The sequence below is a fragment of the Mustela lutreola genome, chromosome 4 (assembly GCF_030435805.1).
Source record: "Mustela lutreola isolate mMusLut2 chromosome 4, mMusLut2.pri, whole genome shotgun sequence".
NCBI lineage: Eukaryota > Metazoa > Chordata > Mammalia > Carnivora > Mustelidae > Mustela > Mustela lutreola.
Window position 1 is genome coordinate 40,733,796 of NC_081293.1, and position 21,222 is coordinate 40,755,017.

The 21,222-nt window shown below is 47.4% G+C and overlaps 1 protein-coding gene across 8 annotated transcripts in view; it reads right to left on the bottom strand.

Moving 5' to 3' along the window:
* WDFY4 (WDFY family member 4) overlaps positions 1-21,222 on the bottom strand; it is a 276,628-nt gene that overhangs the window by 236,396 nt on the left and 19,010 nt on the right. For all 8 annotated transcript variants that reach the window (XR_009352550.1, XM_059169641.1, XM_059169642.1 and 5 more), the window contains exons 2-9: positions 20,940-21,190; positions 10,767-10,881; positions 9,845-9,951; positions 7,652-7,786; positions 5,207-5,396; positions 3,218-3,407; positions 2,738-2,895; positions 839-1,291 (exon numbers count right to left, since the gene is read on the bottom strand). Coding sequence is in view for 7 of the 8 variants with exons in the window: in XM_059169641.1 (XP_059025624.1) it covers positions 839-1,291; positions 2,738-2,895; positions 3,218-3,407; positions 5,207-5,396; positions 7,652-7,786; positions 9,845-9,951; positions 10,767-10,881; positions 20,940-21,173 (1,582 nt within the window). In the remaining variant the exon portion in view is untranslated. The remainder of the gene's footprint in view (positions 1-838; positions 1,292-2,737; positions 2,896-3,217; positions 3,408-5,206; positions 5,397-7,651; positions 7,787-9,844; positions 9,952-10,766; positions 10,882-20,939; positions 21,191-21,222) is intronic.

Below are 21,222 nucleotides of genomic sequence, written 5' to 3' on the forward strand. Positions count from 1 at the left end.
GTGACTTCTCCAGGCTGAAAGCCCAGAGGGGCAGATGTGGGAAAGCCAAGAAGAGCTAGAAAAGGCGTTCTCAAACCTTGGCTCCTATCTGCAGGTTGGTGGAGGTGGGGGTCGTGGACAAACCACATCAGGGTGTGTGCCTGGGGCTGTGGTCAGGCAGTGAGAGGGGCCAGCGAGTACTCCTGCCTGGACAGAAGGGAGCCTGGAGTCCCCAGGGGGATGCAGAAGCCGCTGAGGCTAAGAGCACAGGGCCAAGGGAGGGGTGAAGGGATGTTGCCAAGGAGCCACAGGTGCAGAGCCCAGAAGGACACAAAACACAAGAAGTGGGACAAGACTTGGAGGGGGAAACTGGATAGCAGTGATCACTGCTCCAGGTAGGAGAACACTGGGCCTGATAGCACCTAAAGGAGGCTGTGTACCAGCTGACCCCCTAACACGTACATGCCATACCCTCTGCCCTGCCAGAACCCCAGGACTCTCGGAGCACCCTTGCCTCCCTGACATCTCTCCAGCTACATACTCAGACACCATTCAGTGCAGGAAATATCTGCAAGCTGAGAATTCACCCTGGCCTGAGTTAGCCCCATGAGTCTGTTTAAAGGTACACCCATCTCTCTGGCCTCTTCATGGGGAAGATCAATCTGGTTACAGGAAATAGAGGACTGTCCACTCTGCAAAGCCAAGTGCCCCAAGATATATTCTCCAACCACCCCCCCATTCCAGGTGACATGGGCACACTCACTTTTTCTGTTATGTTGCTGAGGGGCAGAATGTCACACAGACCCCTCCCCCCACCACCAACCTGCTCCCTTCCCTTCCCGAAAATCCTGGGATGCACCTGACTTCCTCAGGATCTTGGCCCGCTTCCGCAGCTGGGCCAGCAGCAAGCCAAGGAGACCAGAGTCCCGGAAGATGTCAGTGAAGAGAAGGTCCCTGACAACTATCTTGAGGACACTCTGCAGGGCCACCAGGGAGCACGGTGACTCAGGGCTCTCCTTGATCAGGCACTGCACCTTCCGCAGGATCTCGTGGGGCACATAATGCAGCTCGAAGACCAGGGCCTCCAGTAGCTGGAAGAATTGCTTCTGCACTGGGGCTGCCTTCAGGGGCACGATCTCCACAAACTGCGAGATGGGCTGCAGGGTCCACTCCAGCAGGAAGAAGTTGCGGGCATTCCAGGCCCACATGATCCTGATGGCTGCTAGGACTTTGGTGCAGAGGATGGGGTTGCTGGCTTTGTGGAAAACATTCTGTAGGACTTGGAAGGCCTGAAGATTCTTCACAGTCACCCCTGAAGATGAAAGAGGGAATAATTCCTGCCCATGCCTAGAAACACATACTTGCATTACCGTTGGGAAATACCATTTATAGTTTCTATTTTCCAGCTCCTGTAGGTGAATTTCTATGAGAAAGTCCAGAAAAGCCAGCTGTGCTGAGTGTGAGTAAGGCCAGAGCTGCACTGTCCAAGACATGGTGATTCACAGAGCCCTAGAAATACAGCCACCCAACTGGTGTGTTCTATGAGTGTAAGAATAGATGGTGGATTTCTAAGCTGCAGCATAAAGAATGCCACTAACAATCATTTATATTGACCACATGCTGAAATGGCAATATTTTGGATATATTAGGTTAAATAAAATATACTATGAAAAATAACTTGACCCGTTTCTTCTTATTTTTTTAAATATGGCTACAGGGCATTTAAAATTATGTGGTATGTCTCTCATTATAGTTCCTTTGGGGAGCACTGGGCTGAAGGGTTGGTTTTAATCAATTAAGATTCAATGATACTAAAGATTACTAAGCAAAGTCAGTTTCATTTCTAGCCAAGCGGCTAAACAGAGACACCTTCAGAAACCATCCCTTCCTTTCTCTCTAGCTCGAGGGTAAAGCCTCATCTTTTCTGGCCCAGGAAACTCTCCATCAGAGAACTCCTTGCCTCTAGTCCTCCCTGCCTCAGACTCCAGAGATGTTCCTGAAACCACGCTCTGGTCTGTGCCCGTCTCTGTGCCCATTTCCCCAGACTCACCCAGATGTGTGTGGTCTCCATGTATTTCCTCAGGCTGTACTTTCTGCCTTTGAACTTTATCCTCTTCCTTTCTACCTGGGTGATCCACTCCAAGCCTTGAAACCCCACTTGAATGGCTCCTTCTGGGCAAAGTTTCCTGAGTAACCCTGACAGACCTGACCCACCTGCCTGGTGTCACCACTGTCCCCGATGCATTTATCAGCCAGTTACGGAGGAGATCATGATTCTGTATATGTGGGACTGTCTCTACAGTGATGTTTTAGGGAGCAGATACCTGCCTTGTCCCACTGGTGCCACAGAGTTCATCAATCAAATAACCAATCAATCTCAAAGAATGGAGGTGGCCCTGTCTCAGAGCCTGGGTGGCTGTCTTGGGGACTTCAGTCCTTGTATAGGAGCACATGTTGCAGAGTACATCATAGCAGAGGTCGTGGGGGGGGGGGGAATCAGAGGCTCCCTCCATTACCTGAGAGAGTCTTTGCCTTTATTAAGCAAACATTTCCTTTAAATCCCACCAAGACATCAAAAAAAAAAAATCTAAAAAGGGGAGATTTTAAATCCATAGGTAATCTCCACAGAGGTACAACAAAATCCCTGACAGGAGCCAAGTGTTCATTTCTCCACAAAGAGGCAGTAATAGACCAGTGTAGCATTTGTAGGGCACAGTGTCAGTCACTGCCAGGCCCCCAGAGACATAAGATGACCCACCAGAAGCCTCATGATGGAACTTGAAGCCTTCCAGCTGAGGGTACGTGACGCTGTCAAACACCTTCAGCTCTGACCTCCCACAGGTCGTCAGCCACACCACCAGGTCAAGGAGCTCCTCCAGATGGGGGTCCACTTCGCTCTTCGTTGGCCCGTCATACCTGTGGGAACAGACGAGGCCAGCTCTGTGGGCTTCTTGGATGGGGCAGCCATGTTGGCTCACGGCACTCGTCACAGGGACGCCGAGGAAATGCCAGTCCCCCAGAGGTCTCCACCAGCCCAGCACCAAAGGCAAGGGGAGCACCCTGGATAAAAGCTACTCTGCAAATGGCAGCCTTGGGTATAAGGGCATGTACTTGGAATCCATATAAACCTGTGAAGAGCTACAGCATTTGCTCATGGGAAGGTCGCTTCTCATGGCTGAACCCATCCCAAAAGACCTAGACTTTGGCAATTTCTCCCCCACCAAGGACAACCACTTACCGAAGTAACACTTTAAGGAGCAGAGGGTAGCCCTCTCCATTCTCAAACTCTAGGAACAGAGCTGAGGAGACGGGGTAGGAGTCCTTCACAAAGCCCAAGATGAGGTTCACTGCCTCGCTCACCTCAGGAGCGGGGAGGCTGTCCGCCAGCTTGGAGAGGTTCTGAAGGGAGAGCTTGATGCAATCCATGGCTGCAGGAAGAAAACCTTATTGAGTTTGGAGGCCGTAGCTTTTCTGCCACAGCCGTCTGCTCCCCGCTCTCCTTTAAACTGTACATATCAAGATGTAAATGCAAATTAATTCAAAACACTTTTCTACTGGGACTTGAGTCAACAAAAAGTCTCCCCCGTGGGAAGTGCCGTCCCAAGAGCCCCATTCTGCAGACCCAGATGGAGAGTAGGTGAAAGAGGAAGAGGAAGGAAGAGTCTTGGCCGGCTGCTCCTAATTCCCAGCATGCAGCAGGGGTGGGACAGGCGGGTCTGTCAGGTCGTGAGCTACACGGTGCCAGAGCTGGGCACTGACAAAGACCTTCTTAAGGAAGCAGCACAGAAGATGCACAGAGATCAGCCTGATTAAAAGTTCAGGGAAGGATACAGGAGTCTAAAGAAAGTGAGGGATAAAAAGGTGGTGTGTTTCCACTACTAAAGTGCCCGGGGGGTTGGCCCCCAGAAGTGTGGGCTGCAAGGGAAGGGAGGAAGGCAGGACCAGGGCCCAGAAGTGTGCGCCTAGCCATGGAACTTGCTGGTTACCCAGAGCTGTGAGAAGCCACGCGAAGATTTGAGTCATAAGAGAGGGGTCACTGGATTTGCATTTTGAGGGATCACTATTTTTAGAGCTCTTTCACTGGTGGAAGGCTCTTCTGAGTGCCAGGAAAGACACAACAGTGGATCAGGAAAATCGTCTACAAGATCACACATGCTCTGTTCCTCAGCAGCAAAGCTTCAGATGCCCCCCCAAAGTCAGCATGCTGGGCAGGTCAGCCCCAAGAGCTGCAGGCTTTACAGGGAACCACCAGGCCAGCCCTTTCTTCCAAAACTTCTCTTCAGCCTCTATGCCCATGGAAACTGCTCATTCCGATCCTAAGGGAGTCCTGGGCTCAGTGCTCCAGTACCTCCCCCACCGAGGCACAAATTTTCTTTTGTTAATAATGGTACAGTGAGAAACACCTGCCGCCAACACATGCAGCTTTTTCTCAGGGGTCTCTGACTCTAGTCTGCAGGGGTTACCTGGGCTGCTGATCATCTCAGACCCAGCTCAGCTAAGGGCCATTACTGCTGGGCCCTGGCCTTGAATCCCTAACCTGGGGCTAACGTTTGGTCCCAGGCTCAGTTACAATAGTAGATTTGTTGAACTCTCTCAGCTGTCCCCAGCTGATGCTTCGCTGTTACAGGAGGCCCCAGAGAAAAGACAGATCACAGGGCAAGGGTTTACTACTCCCATTTTACAGATAAAAGAACTGAGGCACACAGGCACTTGAGTGCTCAAGGTCATTCAGCTATGAGAACAGGAGGACAGACCTAGAGTCCACAGCTCAGCTGTCTGGTTCCAGAATCTATAGCATCAGCACTACATATGCTGCCCAGATCAGAGCCGGAAGCTCTGGATTGGACATCTCTGGGTTTAGAATGTGATTCTCGGGGTTGTGAGCTGGGAGCTGGGCAAGTTTTTCCACCCTTGGTCCCCATTTTCCACTTTATGAAATGGCATTAATATCCATCTCAAAGACACAGATGAGATAACACACAAATGGGTCCAGCACGGACTGTGTTTGACAGCATGTGCACAGTAAATGAGTTCCCCTTTGGTGCTCCGAGGGAGCACCAAAATAAATAATAAACGCACTCTTATGAAGGAAATCAAGCAAAGGGTCATCTACTAGGCCAAGATGGGCATCCGTGAAGACTCAGTTTGTCCATGCCCTTTTTGGTTCCAGGGTCTCGTTGTAGAAAGTGGGCCCACATCCCAGCCCTGGTCTCCCGGGGGGTCATACCCTGCAAGTACTGGATGATGCCGAGGTTCTGGGCTTTGGAGATTGCCCTCAGCACACAGAAGGTGGGTTCCTTCCAAAAACAGCAGCTGTGTTCCCGAAGACAGGTAGTGGCAATCACTAGAGACTGAAGCTCATTTCCTGATAGAAGTTTCTCCAGCCCCTGAGACTCACAGCAAATGTTCAGCAACATCTGGAGGAAAAAATAAAGATGCCTAGTTAGGAAGCCTCTTTCCTGTAACAGATTCCTTCCCTCCTTTTCCAGAGCTCCCAGGGGTATGTCTCAGGGCAAAGGATGGGTTGTTGGATCACCCTCTGCCTCAGAGCCTCAGGGTCAGGAGCACCATCTAGAAAAGGGTGACAGGGCGTGGGCTAAGGTCTGCACTCCTCATCTTATGCGAGCAGTTTTTACCCTTTCCAATTCAGAATGACAAAGAAGGGTTTGACTCAAGAGAGTTGACCTTTTACACAGAAGTTATCCTAGAACTTCCTCTCTGGGCCCCATGCCTCCTCTCCCAGCATCTCCCAGTGGCTACCAGAGGGACTTCTGATATGGTCCTGCCACTTGGGGTACATCATGACTCACAGACCTCTGTGCAGACCAGCCCCACCTCCTCTCTCGGGTGATTGTGTGCAGTCCACCCTTTGGCTCTGGGTGGTCTGACTAGATCTCCTTCTCCAGCAGATATGGACAGCTCCTTCCATCTGAATCTATTAGCCCCTTCTGACTGCAGTAACAGAGTCCAAGCTGGACAGCCACAGAACGGGGCTCTAGACCCCATCTGCTGGCCATGGGACCCTTCGACACCATTTCTGCTCCTGTCCCCTCTCCTTCCCCTTCACACCTCCACTACAACCTTCAACTCCAGTTCAGAGCCATTCCTCTGGACAGCCTTCCTTCATCCTCTGCTCTAAATCCGGTCCCCTTGTCCTCATTTCCCAGGACACCTTCCATTTTTTCCTTCAGAGCACTTAAAAAATTGGGGCCTGCTCTTTAATCACATGATTATTTCCGCTGTTTGGCTTCCCCATCTTTCTGTCACCTCGACGAGAGAGGGTACTATGCTTGCTGCTGGAACCACCGGTCTGGTGTAGAGCAGCACATGGAAGGAGCTCCATATAATTTTGCGGAATGAAATAAGGAAAGCCTCAGGAACGCAGCCATGGCCTATCACTTGGCTCATGTTCTACCCATGCATGGACCGAACCGTGAAGGCAGGGTTGCACTAGTTCTCTGCAGGACACGGGAAAGCCACATGGTAAGGGCTTGTCAAAGTGCCCGAGACTGCATCCTGCCACCACTGAGAATGTGATTTATATACAGATAAATGATGCCCAAGCTTCCAACAAATGCAGCTTGAGGAGTGACCTACCATAAGTGAACTTGTGAGATAACCTCGGATAATGATGATTCTGGCTTGAGAATGAATCTCACACGATGCTAACATGAATGAACATATGCAATGCACAAATGCACTCGGAAATTTGCAAAAACTCGTAAGCACCTGCTCTGTGAGACGGTGCCCTGAGGCCCTGGCTGCGGAAAGATAAGCAGGACACAGGGCCCTCCTTTCCCTCCCTCCCAACCAAGGTCTTCTCTAGAGAGGCGGGAGGAGTCCTCTGGAGACGGCAGCATCTGGGAGCCTGAGAAAGCAGAACTGGCCGGTAAGGGGGCAGGGAAAGAGGTGAGAAGTTCTGCTTAAAAAAAAAAAAAAAAAAAAAAAAGCTACTGCTGGTAGTTAGAGAGGATAGGGAAAATGGGGAAGGACACCAGGAAATTACATTGATATTGAGCAGCCTGAGATAGCTTCTGGGAGGGGGAAGGAGGTGACCTTACAAAGTGTTCTTGGGAGCCAGATCCCCAGGGTCCCAATGCCAGCCCCTCACCCACTACCACTTTCACTGACCATGCTTTAGCTGACATGGAATCAGAACTGTAGTATTACACTCCTCCTGGAATGGAAGAGAGGGCTCGGGGAAGGGAGAGACGCAAGGCCATGGCAAGGTGTGGGGGAGGGGAGTGACAGGGAAATACTTGGGAAATGTTGGTTACCCTTATGCAAAATCAGTTAGCATGCCTGTCCTCAGAGGACGCGGTGGGGCCAGAGATAGGGACTCCACATGCTGGGGAGGGCAGGCAGGGCCTGGGAATGCACCCTGGAGGAAGGGGAGCTGTGGGGGCCAAGTGCAGGAGGTAGAGGAGCTGCGCGCTTTTCTGGGGGAGAACAAGGGGCTATCGATACAGGGAGGAATGAGATGGAGAGAGAAGAACATCTGTTTTCCAAATGCATAGGATTGTTGGCATTGGCTGAGACTGGGGACTGACAGATGAGCTGACCATTGGGGAGGACAGAGTTGCTTTGGGGCTATGACTGAGGAAGATGAAAACATCTCTAAGAAGCAGTGCAAGGTCTTGGCCAAGGGCTGGGGAGCCCTCCTTTCACTCACCTGCACAAACATCCTCTGAACTTGAACATCACTCTCCAAAAGCTCGTCCTTTTCCAGAGGAAAGACAAAGAAGAGATAAAGGCACTGCAGGAGCAGGGCTGGAAGGCCAGACTCAGCAACTCTGCCCAGCGTCTCCTGCAAGGGAAGCGCAGACATGACCCATGGCCACAGAGCCTGCAGAGCACCCCTCTGGCCCAGACCAGCACAGTCCAGCCAGTCCCTTGGGCCATTTTAGCTGGGAACGTGGGTAAATCCTATCTTCTCTCCGGGCAACACATTCTTAAGACCAAAGACAATCATCTGACCCACCTAGGGCAGCTGTGAAGATTACATTTATACAGTGTATACTATGTGCTCAATAAACATTTCGTCTTTTATAGGATAGGTAATAGGAAGGAAGGAAAGGAGGAAAGAAGGGAGGGAATGAGGGAGAGAGGGACAGGTACAGAGCAGAACACAAGGGCTTTCCTACACGATTATACTACTGATTTGGGTAGGTTGCCTCCTGATTAGGGAATTAGACACTCGGGAGGGCATGGTTCAGAACAAGTGAAAACCTGGAATGAAGGACCTGATCAAGGACCTTCCCATCCCCTGGTTCAGATCTCAGACTTCCCCAAGACTGAAACAGTCCTATAAGTTAGCACTGATAACCAGAGCGGCCAGCCAGAGGGGAGAAGGCAGGAAGTAGGCAGAGAGGGGACCAGGCTCAGTATGGAACTTTCTGGAGCCTTTCTTCCACTTGCTCAGCTGGCAGCTTCCCTGGGGTTATGGCAGCAGCAAGGTCTGTGTGTGTGTGTGCGTGTGTGCACACATTTGGCATTAATCTGAAGCGTACTGTCCACCCGACCTTCCACCCAGCTGACTAAGGTGACACACACGATGGCAAAATGAGAAAAAGAAAGGAAGAATGCACAGTCTGGGCCAGAACCGGGAATATAAAGCAGGATGCTGATCCTATCCCTCTGCCTTGAAGCTTCCAGGGCATGGTAGTGGTAGGGCACCCGTATTGGACACCTGGCTCTCCTGCAGCCTGGCCCGGGGGGGCTCCCCTGTCCTTCACGCTGCACGGGCTCCACTAAAATACACCTACTTACTTGTCTCACTACTTTGCAGGCTGGTGGCTCACAGTGGAAGACAAGCTCTTAGGCTAATTTTTACCTCCAGAGTGTGAGCAGTCCTGCTCCAGGGGCAGAAAAGCTCCCTCTCTGTGTTTCAGGCTGCCATGCAGGTAGTGTTCCAGGAGGTATATAGAGCAAAGGCCAGGGACCCTCCCCCAATGAAGGACTGCACGCCAACCTCCTCCCCCAGCTCCAAGCACTATTTCAGATGCCCAGCTGAGGTCTCCTCCACCTTTAGCCTCAGGGCAGCTGTGCCGCCATCTGGTTCCCTGCTGCTCCTGGCGCTGAGTGCCAGACTGTAGTGCAGTGGGCACTCTCACCAGATACACGGCCTGCCCTGTCCAGGGCCTCTGGCCTTTCCTGGTGATAGTCACAGCTCCCGGGCACTGCTTCTGCCTAAGAGGACACAGTCACCCACAGTCATAGGAAGGACATGTCTGCAACCAGGACGGTTGTACCGTAGGAAGGGAAGGGAAGGAAGAGAAGTCAGACTCATTCAGGCACTATCTCCGGGTATGCATGGGACAGGTGCCTAAGGTGCCTAAAGTGGGCTCCTTCGGTCTGAGTTTAGCAGGAGGCATTAAAGAGCAATGGCTCAGAGCACAGGCTCCGGAGTCAGACAGACAGCAATACACAGGATGGTGACTAAAGTGGCTTCACAGTCTTAGTGAGAGGGCGTGGAGGGTTTAACTGACCTGCACAGGACACACCTGTCTTGCCCTGACACAGGAAACCATCCGTACACATCAGCCATTGTTAATCCTTGCACTAACCCTAGAACTAAGGCATTATCCTCTATTCTAAAATTAACCACACAATTGGGTCCCAGAAAGGTGACAATCTGCCCAAGGTTACAGGCAGCTGGTCAACGGAAAAAAAGCAGGATTCCAAAATGAATTTCAGCTGCTCAAGTCCATGTTCTAGATAAGAAGGGACATAGGGCAGGAGAAATGATAAATCAGTATCATGGGGAAAAAGACACACTTGAGACATGCCACTGCCCTTTCCTGGGACTTCCTGCTGCACATGGATACAGAGCTCCCAAGTGGGGCCCATGGGGTCCGAAACTTACCGAGTTGGTCCCTGTGAGCACAAATACTGACTTCAGGAGCAGGTAGCCATCTTGATGCACATCCCCCTTCCACCGCAGCAACTGCCCAGCTGCCTCCCTGGCTTGCTCTGGCAACAGCACATGAAGGGGAGAAAGTGTAACCAGCAGGGCGGGGCAATGACCTGCCCACACTCCGTTCCATCCCCTTGGCCTCCTTTCCCATGAGATGTGCTTTCGCATCTTTAGGGCACTTCTCCTCTCCTCTCCACAATGCCATCTGAATCCATACCAAACATCTCACACTCCACCAGATTAATCTCCTGGGAGGACCTTCTTTATCATGTCAACATGCCTGTTCAACAACCATCAATGGCTCTCCGTTACCAAATAATAAGAAGCTCCCCAATATTGGTCTTCTCCAATCCAGAGTCCTCACCCCTCTTCCTGTATCCTTCAGCCCCTTACTTTGCAGAGATGCCTGCAATCTGCACCATTCTCAAAATACTCCTTCCCCCTAGAATCCCTTCCTGTCCCTCAGCCCTGTGTCACCCTGAAACTCTGCCCAGCCTCCAGGGTCCAGCTATAGGAGCAGAAAATTGCAAGTTAGGAGCCCCAAAACTGAAAACATGTTTCGCTTTGGCTTCTATGTCTTTTCTGGATTGAGCTATTCACTGAACACACAGGTGTGCCTTATATCCTAGTACGCCCCCTCCCAGAGACCCTGGTTGTGTGTGTGTGTGTGTGTGTGTGTGTGTGTGTGTGTGTCCTTCCCAGGAGCAGCAGAATTCTGCACATCCCTCTTCTCTTCTCTGCAGCAGAAGTGAGCCTATAGTGCTCTCTGGAAGGCACCAGTCTGACTCCCCTGGAAAGCAGAGAAGAGCTTCATAGGGGTCCTGGGAGGAACACATAAGATGGTTTTGCTCACCATAAAGTGTTCTCTTACCTGCAGGCTTTCCCACAAGTGCCTTCTGTATCTCTTGGGCAAGCTGGTTTGAAGTATCTTCTGCCAACCTTTGGAGACTGGGAAAGCAGATGATCCCCACGGAGTTTTCCCAGGCCTGAAGGGCAATAAACAGGATTCTAAGCAAAGACGTCAACGTGACAAAACAAGGTATGAGAATCACCTTGCCACTTTCCCTGCCAGCCCAAACCCATGGATCACCTCACTGTCCCAGCTGTATCCCAAAGGCCCCTGAAACACCTACCCTAACATCTACCCTAACACACCTTCCACTGTATTCCTACCCCAGTGCCTGTAAATTCTTCAGCTTCTGCTGAGCTCCAAACCCACAACCAACTGGGCACTGAGCATCGGCCCCTAAACCCATGCTCCTAAGGTGTCAAATACACATAATTCAAACCACTGCCTTCCTCCCAGATCTGTGTATTTTGTCTCTGTGAATGGTTCTACCAAGCAACCCAGGTGCCCTAATGAGAAATTCCAAAGGTGATTCTCTGGGTTCCCCTCTCCCTCAACTTCCTTACCCCATTAACTGTTACCTCTCTGATTCTACCCTTGCATGCTTCATGCTTCTCGAACCTTGTGCAGATATCTAAGTTTTAATCATAAAATTATTTCCTTTGATAAATTCCTAAGGGTGGGATTGCAAGTTACAAGAACATGCTATTTATTTGTTTGTTTGTTTGTTTTACTGCTTTGATGCAGATTACTAACTCATTCCCCAGAAAAAGTTTACCTGATTAGCCTCTCCAGGGGCTCCATGGGAGGGGACTAGTTTCTCTAAGCGCATGGGGCACTGTCCTGCTTTTTCATCTTAAATGAGAAAGCTTATAGAAGAAAAAAAATCTCCTCTCAATCGTAGTCTTTTGATTACCAAAATAGATTAACATTTTTTATGCTTCTTGAAGTGCCTGTTTTTACCCTCAGCCTATTATTCTATCAGGGTTTTTACTATTTTCTTATTTGTTTTAAAAAGCTCTTCACATACCAAAAAATGCTAACACTTGGTCCACATTACTATCATGATTTTTTCAAATTTGTCATTTTTTCCTTTTAATTTGGTATTACTTGGTTTCACTGTACAGAAACCTGAAATTCACACGAAATGAAATTTTTCCATCTATTCCTTGGATTTCTCGCTTAGGTTCAGGCTCGGAAAATTCTTTTGGGTCCACGTGGTTGTGGTCCCTTTTAATCTCCTATTTCTGTTTTTTGTTTTTTTTAATTCTTTAAGATTCTTTCTTCTCTGCTTCTTCTCTAGTTCTATCCTATCTGGTCCTCTTTTCACCTTGGACTTTTTCTTTCATTGTTTAGGATACTATTTAATAGAAGTCATTAATTTTAAAATTCCACTGAGGATGCCCTAAGAATTCAGAATTTCAGAATTCCCTCCCAATCTGCTTTTCATTAGAATCTTCTCCCTTTGTTCTCCTGTGTCATCACAGGCAAAGTTTACTAGTCCCAGGATGAGGAGAGTTCTCTCCAGACCAACAGTCAGAGTGGAGTGACTCTTCTTGGCACAGGACTTGAGTTCCTGGCAACTCCCTCTTTCCAGTTTCCTGGCAATTAGTGGCCTCCACAAAATAGAGTTTTGCTAGACTGCTGTACACTGCTCCTACTCACCAGCCATATTAAATTATATTCCTGCCCAAAGATGTGACTGAGTTCTTTAAACCTGAGATCTTCCTTCTAGAAAAGGTGAGAAAAGCATCAAAATTCTAGAGGGATGTGTTTCCTTGCTGTGGATACCATATTTCTTAAAGAGTAAAAACCTTTTAGAAATGGTTCTCTGTGGAGCATAACAAATAACATGGAGGACATAGGGAGATGGAGAGGAGAAGGGAGTTGAGGGAAATTGGAAGGGGAGATGAACCATGAGAGACTATGGACTCTGATAAACAATCTGAGGGTTTTGAAGGGGCGGGGGTGGGAGGTTGGGGGAGCCAGGTGGTGGGTATTATGGAGCATGGAGCACTGGGTGTGGTGCATAAACAATGAATTCTTTGATGCTGAAAATAAATAAATAAAAAAAAGAAATGTTCTCTGTATTAAAAGATGCTATGTACAAAGGAAACAAGCCATGGATTGGTAAAAAAAATATTTGGAATGCATATAACAGACAAAGGAATATCATCCAGATTCCCACAAATTAATTTTTTTTAAAAACCTCTGATTTTCTTAAAACAGGCAAATGAAACAAGAAACTTATAAAAGATACAATAAATAACAAGGAAAATAATCAGGAAATAATAGTAAGTAAAATGCAAATTAAAAGCACAATGAGGGCGCCTGGGTGGCTCAGTGGGTTAAGCCGCTGCTTTCGGCTCAGGTCATGATCTCAGGGTCCTGGGATCGAGTCCCGCATCGGGCTCTCTGCTCAGCAGGGAGCCTGCTTCCCTCTCTTTCTCTCTCTACTTGCCTCTCTCTCCGTCTACTTGTGATCTCTCTCTGTCAAATAAATAAATAAAATCTTTAAAAGCACAATGAGACAGTCACATATTTCCAGCTGGAAAAAATGTGAAGCCTGGCAATACTAAATGTGAGAAAGGACCAGGAAACCCCCACGATCTACTGACAGAGCACAACGTGCATAATAAAATCCCTTTGAAGAGTATTTCATCCAATCCAATAAAGTTATAGGGGGACACATCCTATGACTCAGCATTTCCTTTCTAGGCATATTCCCTGTAGAAATGCCTGCTCGTGTACACAAGAAGACATGAACACAAACTGTATCTCTGACTGTGACATTTTGGAAGAACTCAGTGTTCACCAACAGAACAATGAATGAATAATCTGTGGCATACTTATGTAAGGATATGATATAGATCTGAAAAAGAAATAGAGTGACATGAATCAATATGGGTAAATGCAGAAATAGAATTTTGGGTGCAAAAAGCAAGTTATAAAATTATATTACAGTCTTGAGTCTAGAAAAACCCATGAGTACCTATAAAATTCATAATAATATCACTTATGATTATTATGATCCATATTATTGTATAACATGGCTATATATTGGATATATATATTTGATATACATAATACATGTTGTATCCATATAATATGTTCAGGGAACATATTACATATATATTCCCCTACAGGGAATGATAACTCAGCAGGATGGGGATTTGCACCAGAGGAGGGCAGAAGGGGACTGAGCTCTAGCAGGCATGCACAGGAGGCTTCAGTTTATCTGAAATATTTTATTTTTTTATATAGGTGGTGAGTACAGGAATATTTATTTTGTTTTGAACAAAACTTTGTATCTGAAATACTTCTTTTATTGTCCATTTTATAAATGGACAGAGTTGTCCCTTTCCTTAGTAAATAAGAAAGCAGTTCATCAGAACTTTGCTGAAATTACAGACATGCTAGGGGCGCCTGGGTGGCTCAGTCAGTTGGGTGTCTGCCTTCGGCTCAGGTCATGATCCCGGGATCCTGGGATCGAGCCCCACGTCAGGCTCTCTGCTCCACCAGGAGCCTGGTTCTCTCTTCCCCTCTGCCTCCTCCTCTACTTGTGTTCTCATGCTCACTCACTCTCAATCTCTCACTCAAATAAATAAATAAATTATTTTTTAAAAAGCCATTACAGACATGCTAGGTGAGTGTTAGATGCTGTAGTCAACCTTCAACGAATACTCAATAAGTGAACACATGATGATGAAATCCACAACATGCAGATTGATGGCTGAATGTATTGCATGCTGGGTCTGTGCCAATTGCTGGACCAAGCACTTATGTGCATTCCTTCCATTAATCCCATGACAACTCTTTGAGATCAGTATTGTTATGATTATTCCCACTTTACAGAAATGAAGGCTGAGGCCGGAGAGTAAGCCCAGAGAAGCAGGTAAACAGCAGAATGAAGAGCTGACTTATCTCACTCATAGTCATGTAGCATGTGCATAACTAAGAAATTTATGGCTGCCATCTGGAAAGCGGCTATCACCTGGAAAGAAAGAATCAGTCCTTTCGGCTGGGAATTTCTGGTAAGATTATTTCCTCCCCAGGACTAACGTATCTGCTATGATATCTAACAAATTCCTGTGCCTCCTCCCTGCACTGGCAAACCCCTCCAAGACCAATTTGCAGGCAGTTGACTCAGAAGCATCTAGATCGTCTTCAAGCAGTGGGACTCCTGCAGGCACTCTACAATAAAGTAAATTGGGCCACTGTGAGCTGAACAGTAATTGTATGCTCAGCCAGATTCTCCCAAGGCTCACACTCCTTCCTGGGACCACGATGGGCACTTCTGGAGGCCACGTTAACTCTTTCAGGCCACTAGGGTGCTGTTTGATGCGGAGAGGCAATCATTTACTGAATGGTACCGTGGAGACCCCCGAAGAGTTAAGGCAGCTTCCAAAAGGACCTAATTTTTTCCCCCAAACTGGGACTTGCATGCTGGGAGAATATTGCTCAATATTTTTTTTTTTAATTTTATTTACTCGCATTATCTCAGCTGTGTCTCATGGCTGTCTCTCCCATGGAAGAAAGAGAAAGAAAATGATACTGTGGGCTCCAAAGGACAATGAGGAAAGACAAAAGCTCTTGAGGGGTTGGGAGAAAACCCCAGCTTTTGAATGACAGAACCCGGTTGGTTTTCAAGGCTGGCTGCAATGTTACTATTTCTTCATTACCACTGAGTTTGGTGATTTGGTCTTTAAGTGAGCTCAACACATTTCAGAGACTATGCAAATTTTCCCTGCTACTGTGACACAGTTGACCCTCTCCATTGTGAATTTAAAAAGTGATGCATCAAAACTTTGATGGCAGAAAAAAAAAATGTTTCTCTGAGATGGGAAGAAGCCGCATTGCAGGTCCCACTCTGAGGCTGGGTAGATCAGGGATGGACAAAGAACGGTATTTACCCTCATTGCCGCCTTGGGACACTTCACTTGGGAATAATTATTGCTCATCCTTATTATTATATTTAACATTACTTCTCTCTCCTCCACTATCAATTGGGTTTCCATGAGAATGATTGTCCACACTGGGTGGCATGAACTCTGCACCACTGGAAGGGCTATTAGACTCACAGTTCCTGTGCTCCCCGTGTGTCTGCACACATGCACACAGACACGCACACAAACACATTCACCGCCCAGGTGCCATCGAATTAAATCCAATCCCTCCACACTAGGAAATGGAGGATTTCCCTGCCATGTTACCCACTGTTCTGGCTATAGATCGTTCTACAACAAACCACCCCCAAACTGAGGGGCTTATTTTTCTCATGGGTCTGCAATTTGAGCAGGGCTCAGCAGGGACAACTGTTCTCTGCGTCACTCAGCTAGGGAAACTGATAGGGCTAGAGATCCACCTGCTAGATGCCACACCCACGTGGCTGGTAAGTCGGTCCTGGCTGTCAGCGGCAAGGCCAAGGGCTTCGGTTCCTTTACATGTAGGCTTTTACTCAGGGCAGCTGAGACCTCCTCACAGCATGGTAGCAGAATTCTAAGAGTGACAGGAAGTGACAAGTGATAGGGAGAAAAACCTGCAAGTCTTATGAAGCCTAGACCTGCAAGTCTCACTTCTGCCCTATTCCATTGGCCAAGTCATCACAAATCCATCCAGATCCCAGAGGAGAGGATGTGGATGCCACCTCCTGAAGGGAGCAGTGTGGACCCATTCTCAGCTTCTATAATCTACCACATCCACAGAGCTCCCCTTGTCCCCACTGGTCCCATCCCCCAGGCCGTCTGTCGAAGACAGTGAGGAATTTTACACTCACTGATAGGGGTTCCCTATCTCTCTGCCTGTTTTCTCTCCAAGTACACATTCCAAGAACAGTCCTCAACTACTACATCTACAGCTCTAGCTTTCCCTGTGTCTATTATAACCAAATATCTCTAAGCAATGTGAGGTCCCACAGCACTTCCTTTCCCTCTCAAAACAAACTCAACCCCAGGGCCAGTGGGATCTGCCCAGGCTTGCTAGAGGAAGGCCTTCTTCTCTTGATGTGAGAAACTATGATAGGAAGGGTTCTAGAAAGACCGAAGCCCAAGGCTTGTGGCATGGACACAATAGTCACTTGAGTCCTTCATGGAAACACTGTTCTGTACACTGAGAAGTCATCAACTCCTTGCTGCTTCCTGTGGAGGCTCTAAAACCTCATTTTCATCTGCAACATCCTGGAGCTATCCAAACATCACATGTAGAGGGCATGACATTCTTTTTGTAACCATTCAGTACTAGCCAGGCAAAGCCATATGTCCAGGGAGGCATGGGACAGAGAAGGAAGCCAAATGTGCTCCGTTCTATGAACCCCAGCGCCGCCCAAGTGAGGGAGCCCAGGGGCTAAAGACACAGGCCTGGGCATATTGTCCCTGTTGAGTTCTGCTCCTCACGAACAACGAAGTGACCCCAGCCAAGTTACACAACGTCTCTAAACCTCTCTTCCCTCATTTGCAAGGCTGGGATACATATGACCCCCACTTCACGGGGTTATTATGAAAGCTTATCAACATTAAACAAAATGCCTTGTTTAGGTAGTTAGACCTTGGTGAATATTATTAGCTATTCTCAGTGAAAGTGCCTACCACTCTTGGCTAAGAACTCCTCCTTGACCTCTGTAGAGGATGGATGGAGCCTCATGGGGGAGGAGAGGCTGTAGCTCTGGATGAGAACTTCCTTTCTGACTCATCCTCCCAGAGCAGTTCCTCATTGGGGTTCCAATGCCCCAAATTCCATCAGGCTCTTCCTTACTACCAAGAGAATCACCCAAATTTTGCATGGGTTCACTTTTCAACAGCCCTGTAGATGCTTCTCCACTCGGGAGGCAGTGGGGCTGGGATTTGCTACGGAACCAACCAAGCCCATTCTTGTGCTTGCCTAGCAGTTAATGCAGAGTTAGGGAAAACACGATCCTCTGCTGTGGATTTGGAGGCATCAAATAGGAGAGAAAGCCGAAGAGGCCAGAGGGAAGTTTTGGGGGGAAGAAGGTGGGAAAGAAGCAGTTCTGAGGGAGTCTGGCACACCAAACAGTCCCTGTTCCAAATCTCAAGACTCACTAGGTGGAGGCAGGTGGCGGCCACTGAGATTGGGCACTCATTGCTGTCAATCCTCCCCCAAGCCCCTGGCTGCCCCTTCCATACCACCTCTGACTGACACAGGGCCTGGGCAAAGCAGGCAAAAAAGCCCCCAATTCAGGGACACAGCCTTTTCCAAGTCGTGGGGGGGGCGGGGGCGTGATTCAAAAATCCCTTGTGTGCATTATCTTAAAACAGAGAATATTCCAGATCATCTTAATTTTCCTTGGCCCTAAAGTGAAAAGAGTCAGGTATAGAGAATTGAGTTCCACCAACCAAAGGAGTCCAAGACTCCTTTAGAGCCCTCAGTTATCTCAGAGCCCAGTAGGGGCATGGCTGTCAGGATAACCAGTGCATGACTAAGGCTTCAGCATAACTTTTTATTTTGATTTTTTTAAAGATTTTATTTATTTATTTATTTGAGAGAGAGAGAGAGAACAAGAGCATGCACAAGTGTGAGGGGCAGAGAGAGAAGGAGAGAGATCCTCAAGCATAGTCTGTGCTGAATATAGAGCCAGACAAGGGTCTCAATCTCATGACCCTGAGATCATGACCTGAGCCAAACCCAAGAGTCGGACCTTTAACCAACTGAGCCCCCCAGGCACCCTTTTGGCATGACATTTTAAATCCTTGTATTTCCAAGGGGGTTCTTTATAGATGACCTTGAAGAACACTGTTCTGTGGTTATAAAATTCAGATCAGAGTAGTTTCAAGCTTGACTTCTTATGGGAGTACCTGTATTCCAGTGAATGTTCTCAGTCTTCATCTACACTTCAGCTTTTACCTATACTATACTTAAAAAAATAATAATAACAATAACCCTCTAACCTTCTCCATGTTCCCCTTCCATTATACCAGCCCTTAATTAAGAAGCCTAAGTGCTGTCACTCTGGTGGGGTTTTCTTAATAGGAACAACAACAGGTTTGTAGACATGTAGGACTTAATTTAAAAAATAGAGATTTTAAGCAATAATAAAAAGCCTAGAATATTCTAGTTCTGCAGGGTTCATCAGAGGTGAGCTCCAGGGACCCAAAACATATAGGTTGTGTCAGCAGTTTGGACACTGCTGGAAATGGGATCTCAAACTACACACACACAGTTAATATCCTGGTGGCTGGTGGAAAGGTAATGAGAACTACGCCTGCTCTCCATGTGCTGTGAACTTTACAATCATTATCTCCTCTCACCCTCACAGACTCCCAGCAATCTGTTACTGATGCCACTTTACAGACAAGGAGACTGAGGTTCATCAATATATAATAATTTGTTCAAGGATGCACAGCTAATTAGCAATAGAGCCAGGACTGGACACCAGCTCTATTTGACACGAAAACCCATGTGTTCAACAATAGGGTTATTATGCCTCTAGTGACAAGAGCAGAGCTTGGGAAACATGGGCCACTACCAAAGTTCAGTAATAAGAACTGCTTGTGCGTGTGAGGTCACAAGCTCAAATCCCTTCAGGTCAGGGAACAGAAATGAGTAATGCGGGTTGGGTGAAAGATATTAAGGAATGGTGGACTGTGGCAAACTGAGAAACAGAGACCATCTTCTGTCTAAAAGGGGTGCCCCTAACCATCTCCATCCAATTGTCAGTATTACACCTACCAAAATTTTCAAGAAAAACTGGAAATCTGATTTTCACAAGAAAACTTTTCATTTTGAAAAAAAATGGCCACAAAGTCCTTTGCTAACTCCTTCAAGCAAACAAGACACATTCTGGGTGCTACTTAGTATTCTCCACTCTGGACTAAACTCTCCATGGTGTAAAACCCCTGTCCATCTTCACAACTATCATAGCCCAGCTCAGGGTATAAGAGTTTATGTGTGTAACACATGAATGAATTCTTAAATCAACAATCTAGACAGAGGTGAAGAAGTACCAAGCTCTGTCTCATCATGAATGAGAGCCCTTTCAACAGAGCCATGGCTGCCCAGATGGGTGGCAAAGAGACCATGCAATGGCCGAGCCCACACACATAGGGGGCAGCAAATTTTGGTGGAGGACAGGAGGTTGCTCACATTTTTCCTTCCATAAGGCAAAGGTGACCTGAGAACTGGAGGAGACTAAACCACCCTCCAGAAGCTAGGGTTGTTGGGGCTGGGGCAAGGAGGGCTAGGAATGAGAAACCTTAGCTCTCTCTCCTAACTTAGTTTTACTTTTCCTGTACATTCTTTATGTGCCAGTTATCCAATCTGTGAAATGGAATGGATGGGGTATACAAGTCCAAAAGATGGAGGAAAATAATGAATTCATGAGCAGTAAGTTACTTGGCAAAATTCTTTACAGAAGATACACAATGTATCCTAGAAATATGATCCCGAGAAGATTCCAATTCATCTTTAGAAATCCTTAAATATTTCTGGTTAATAAGTTAGATGAAACAAATCAACAAGGGAGTTTCCCAATGAAAATCTGGCAAGGTCTCCATCTGTCTTAGCCTAGTTTCGAATGTGAAAAGTATCTCATATTCTTTGTGCTTTGAATGTAGCTCTGTATTTTTTAAATAATGACCCAAAATCAATAGTCAAGCAAAAATTAAGCCCTCATAAAAAGATGTGTCTCCAACTCTGCCACTAAACTTCAATACATTCACCTATAAAGCAGACCTCATTGGCAGGACCTTTGTTCTGAGACAACAAAAGGAATCCTTTGTACCCAAACCATCACCAGCTGCCACTGGCCAGAATGGCAGCTCTGTGGAGAGGCTGCGCTTCTCTCCCATGCCAGTGGCTGGGTTCTCTCTGTCCTTACTGTTGGCATTGCTGGTGTTTGAGGTTACCTGCCATCCTGGCGATCCACAACACACCTTCTTTCCCTAGCTCCAGAGGGACTGGTCTTTCTCTGGCTCCACATTAGAATGGTGGTTGAACAATATAATTTTTTTTTAACTAAGGAGACAATATTACTCAAGAGCCAACTGTCCTTTCCAACTCTTCCTCATCCTGGAGATGAGCCTTGCTTGCCATCTTTATTAAATAGCACAACATTCCCCTCTAAGAAACCCAACAGGGACCACTTGTGATGATATTAAAACCACCAACTCCAGCTTCCAATCATCCCAGAAGTGTCCCCAGAGCACTGTATCATCTACTTACAGTTTCAAAAATAAGAATACCGACCTTCAGAAACAGCGGAAGGAGATCCAACAGGCTCTGCTGATGTTCAACCGGGCTCCCGTGAGCCAACTTCTGGTATTCTAGAAACTTCCTTTCTAGCATCTCCCAGAGAGCAGTGGGACCAGGAGATTGCCCTCCATGTGGGAAGTCAGGCTGAGCAACATCAGGCTGGCCTTCATTTTTGGAACCTGGATAGTCAGCTCTGTCTTCAGCCCTTGAAACTTCTTCTGCCTCCATGCCTTAGCAAAGCAGATCTGAATTCGGAACAAAAAACAAAAATGTCAAG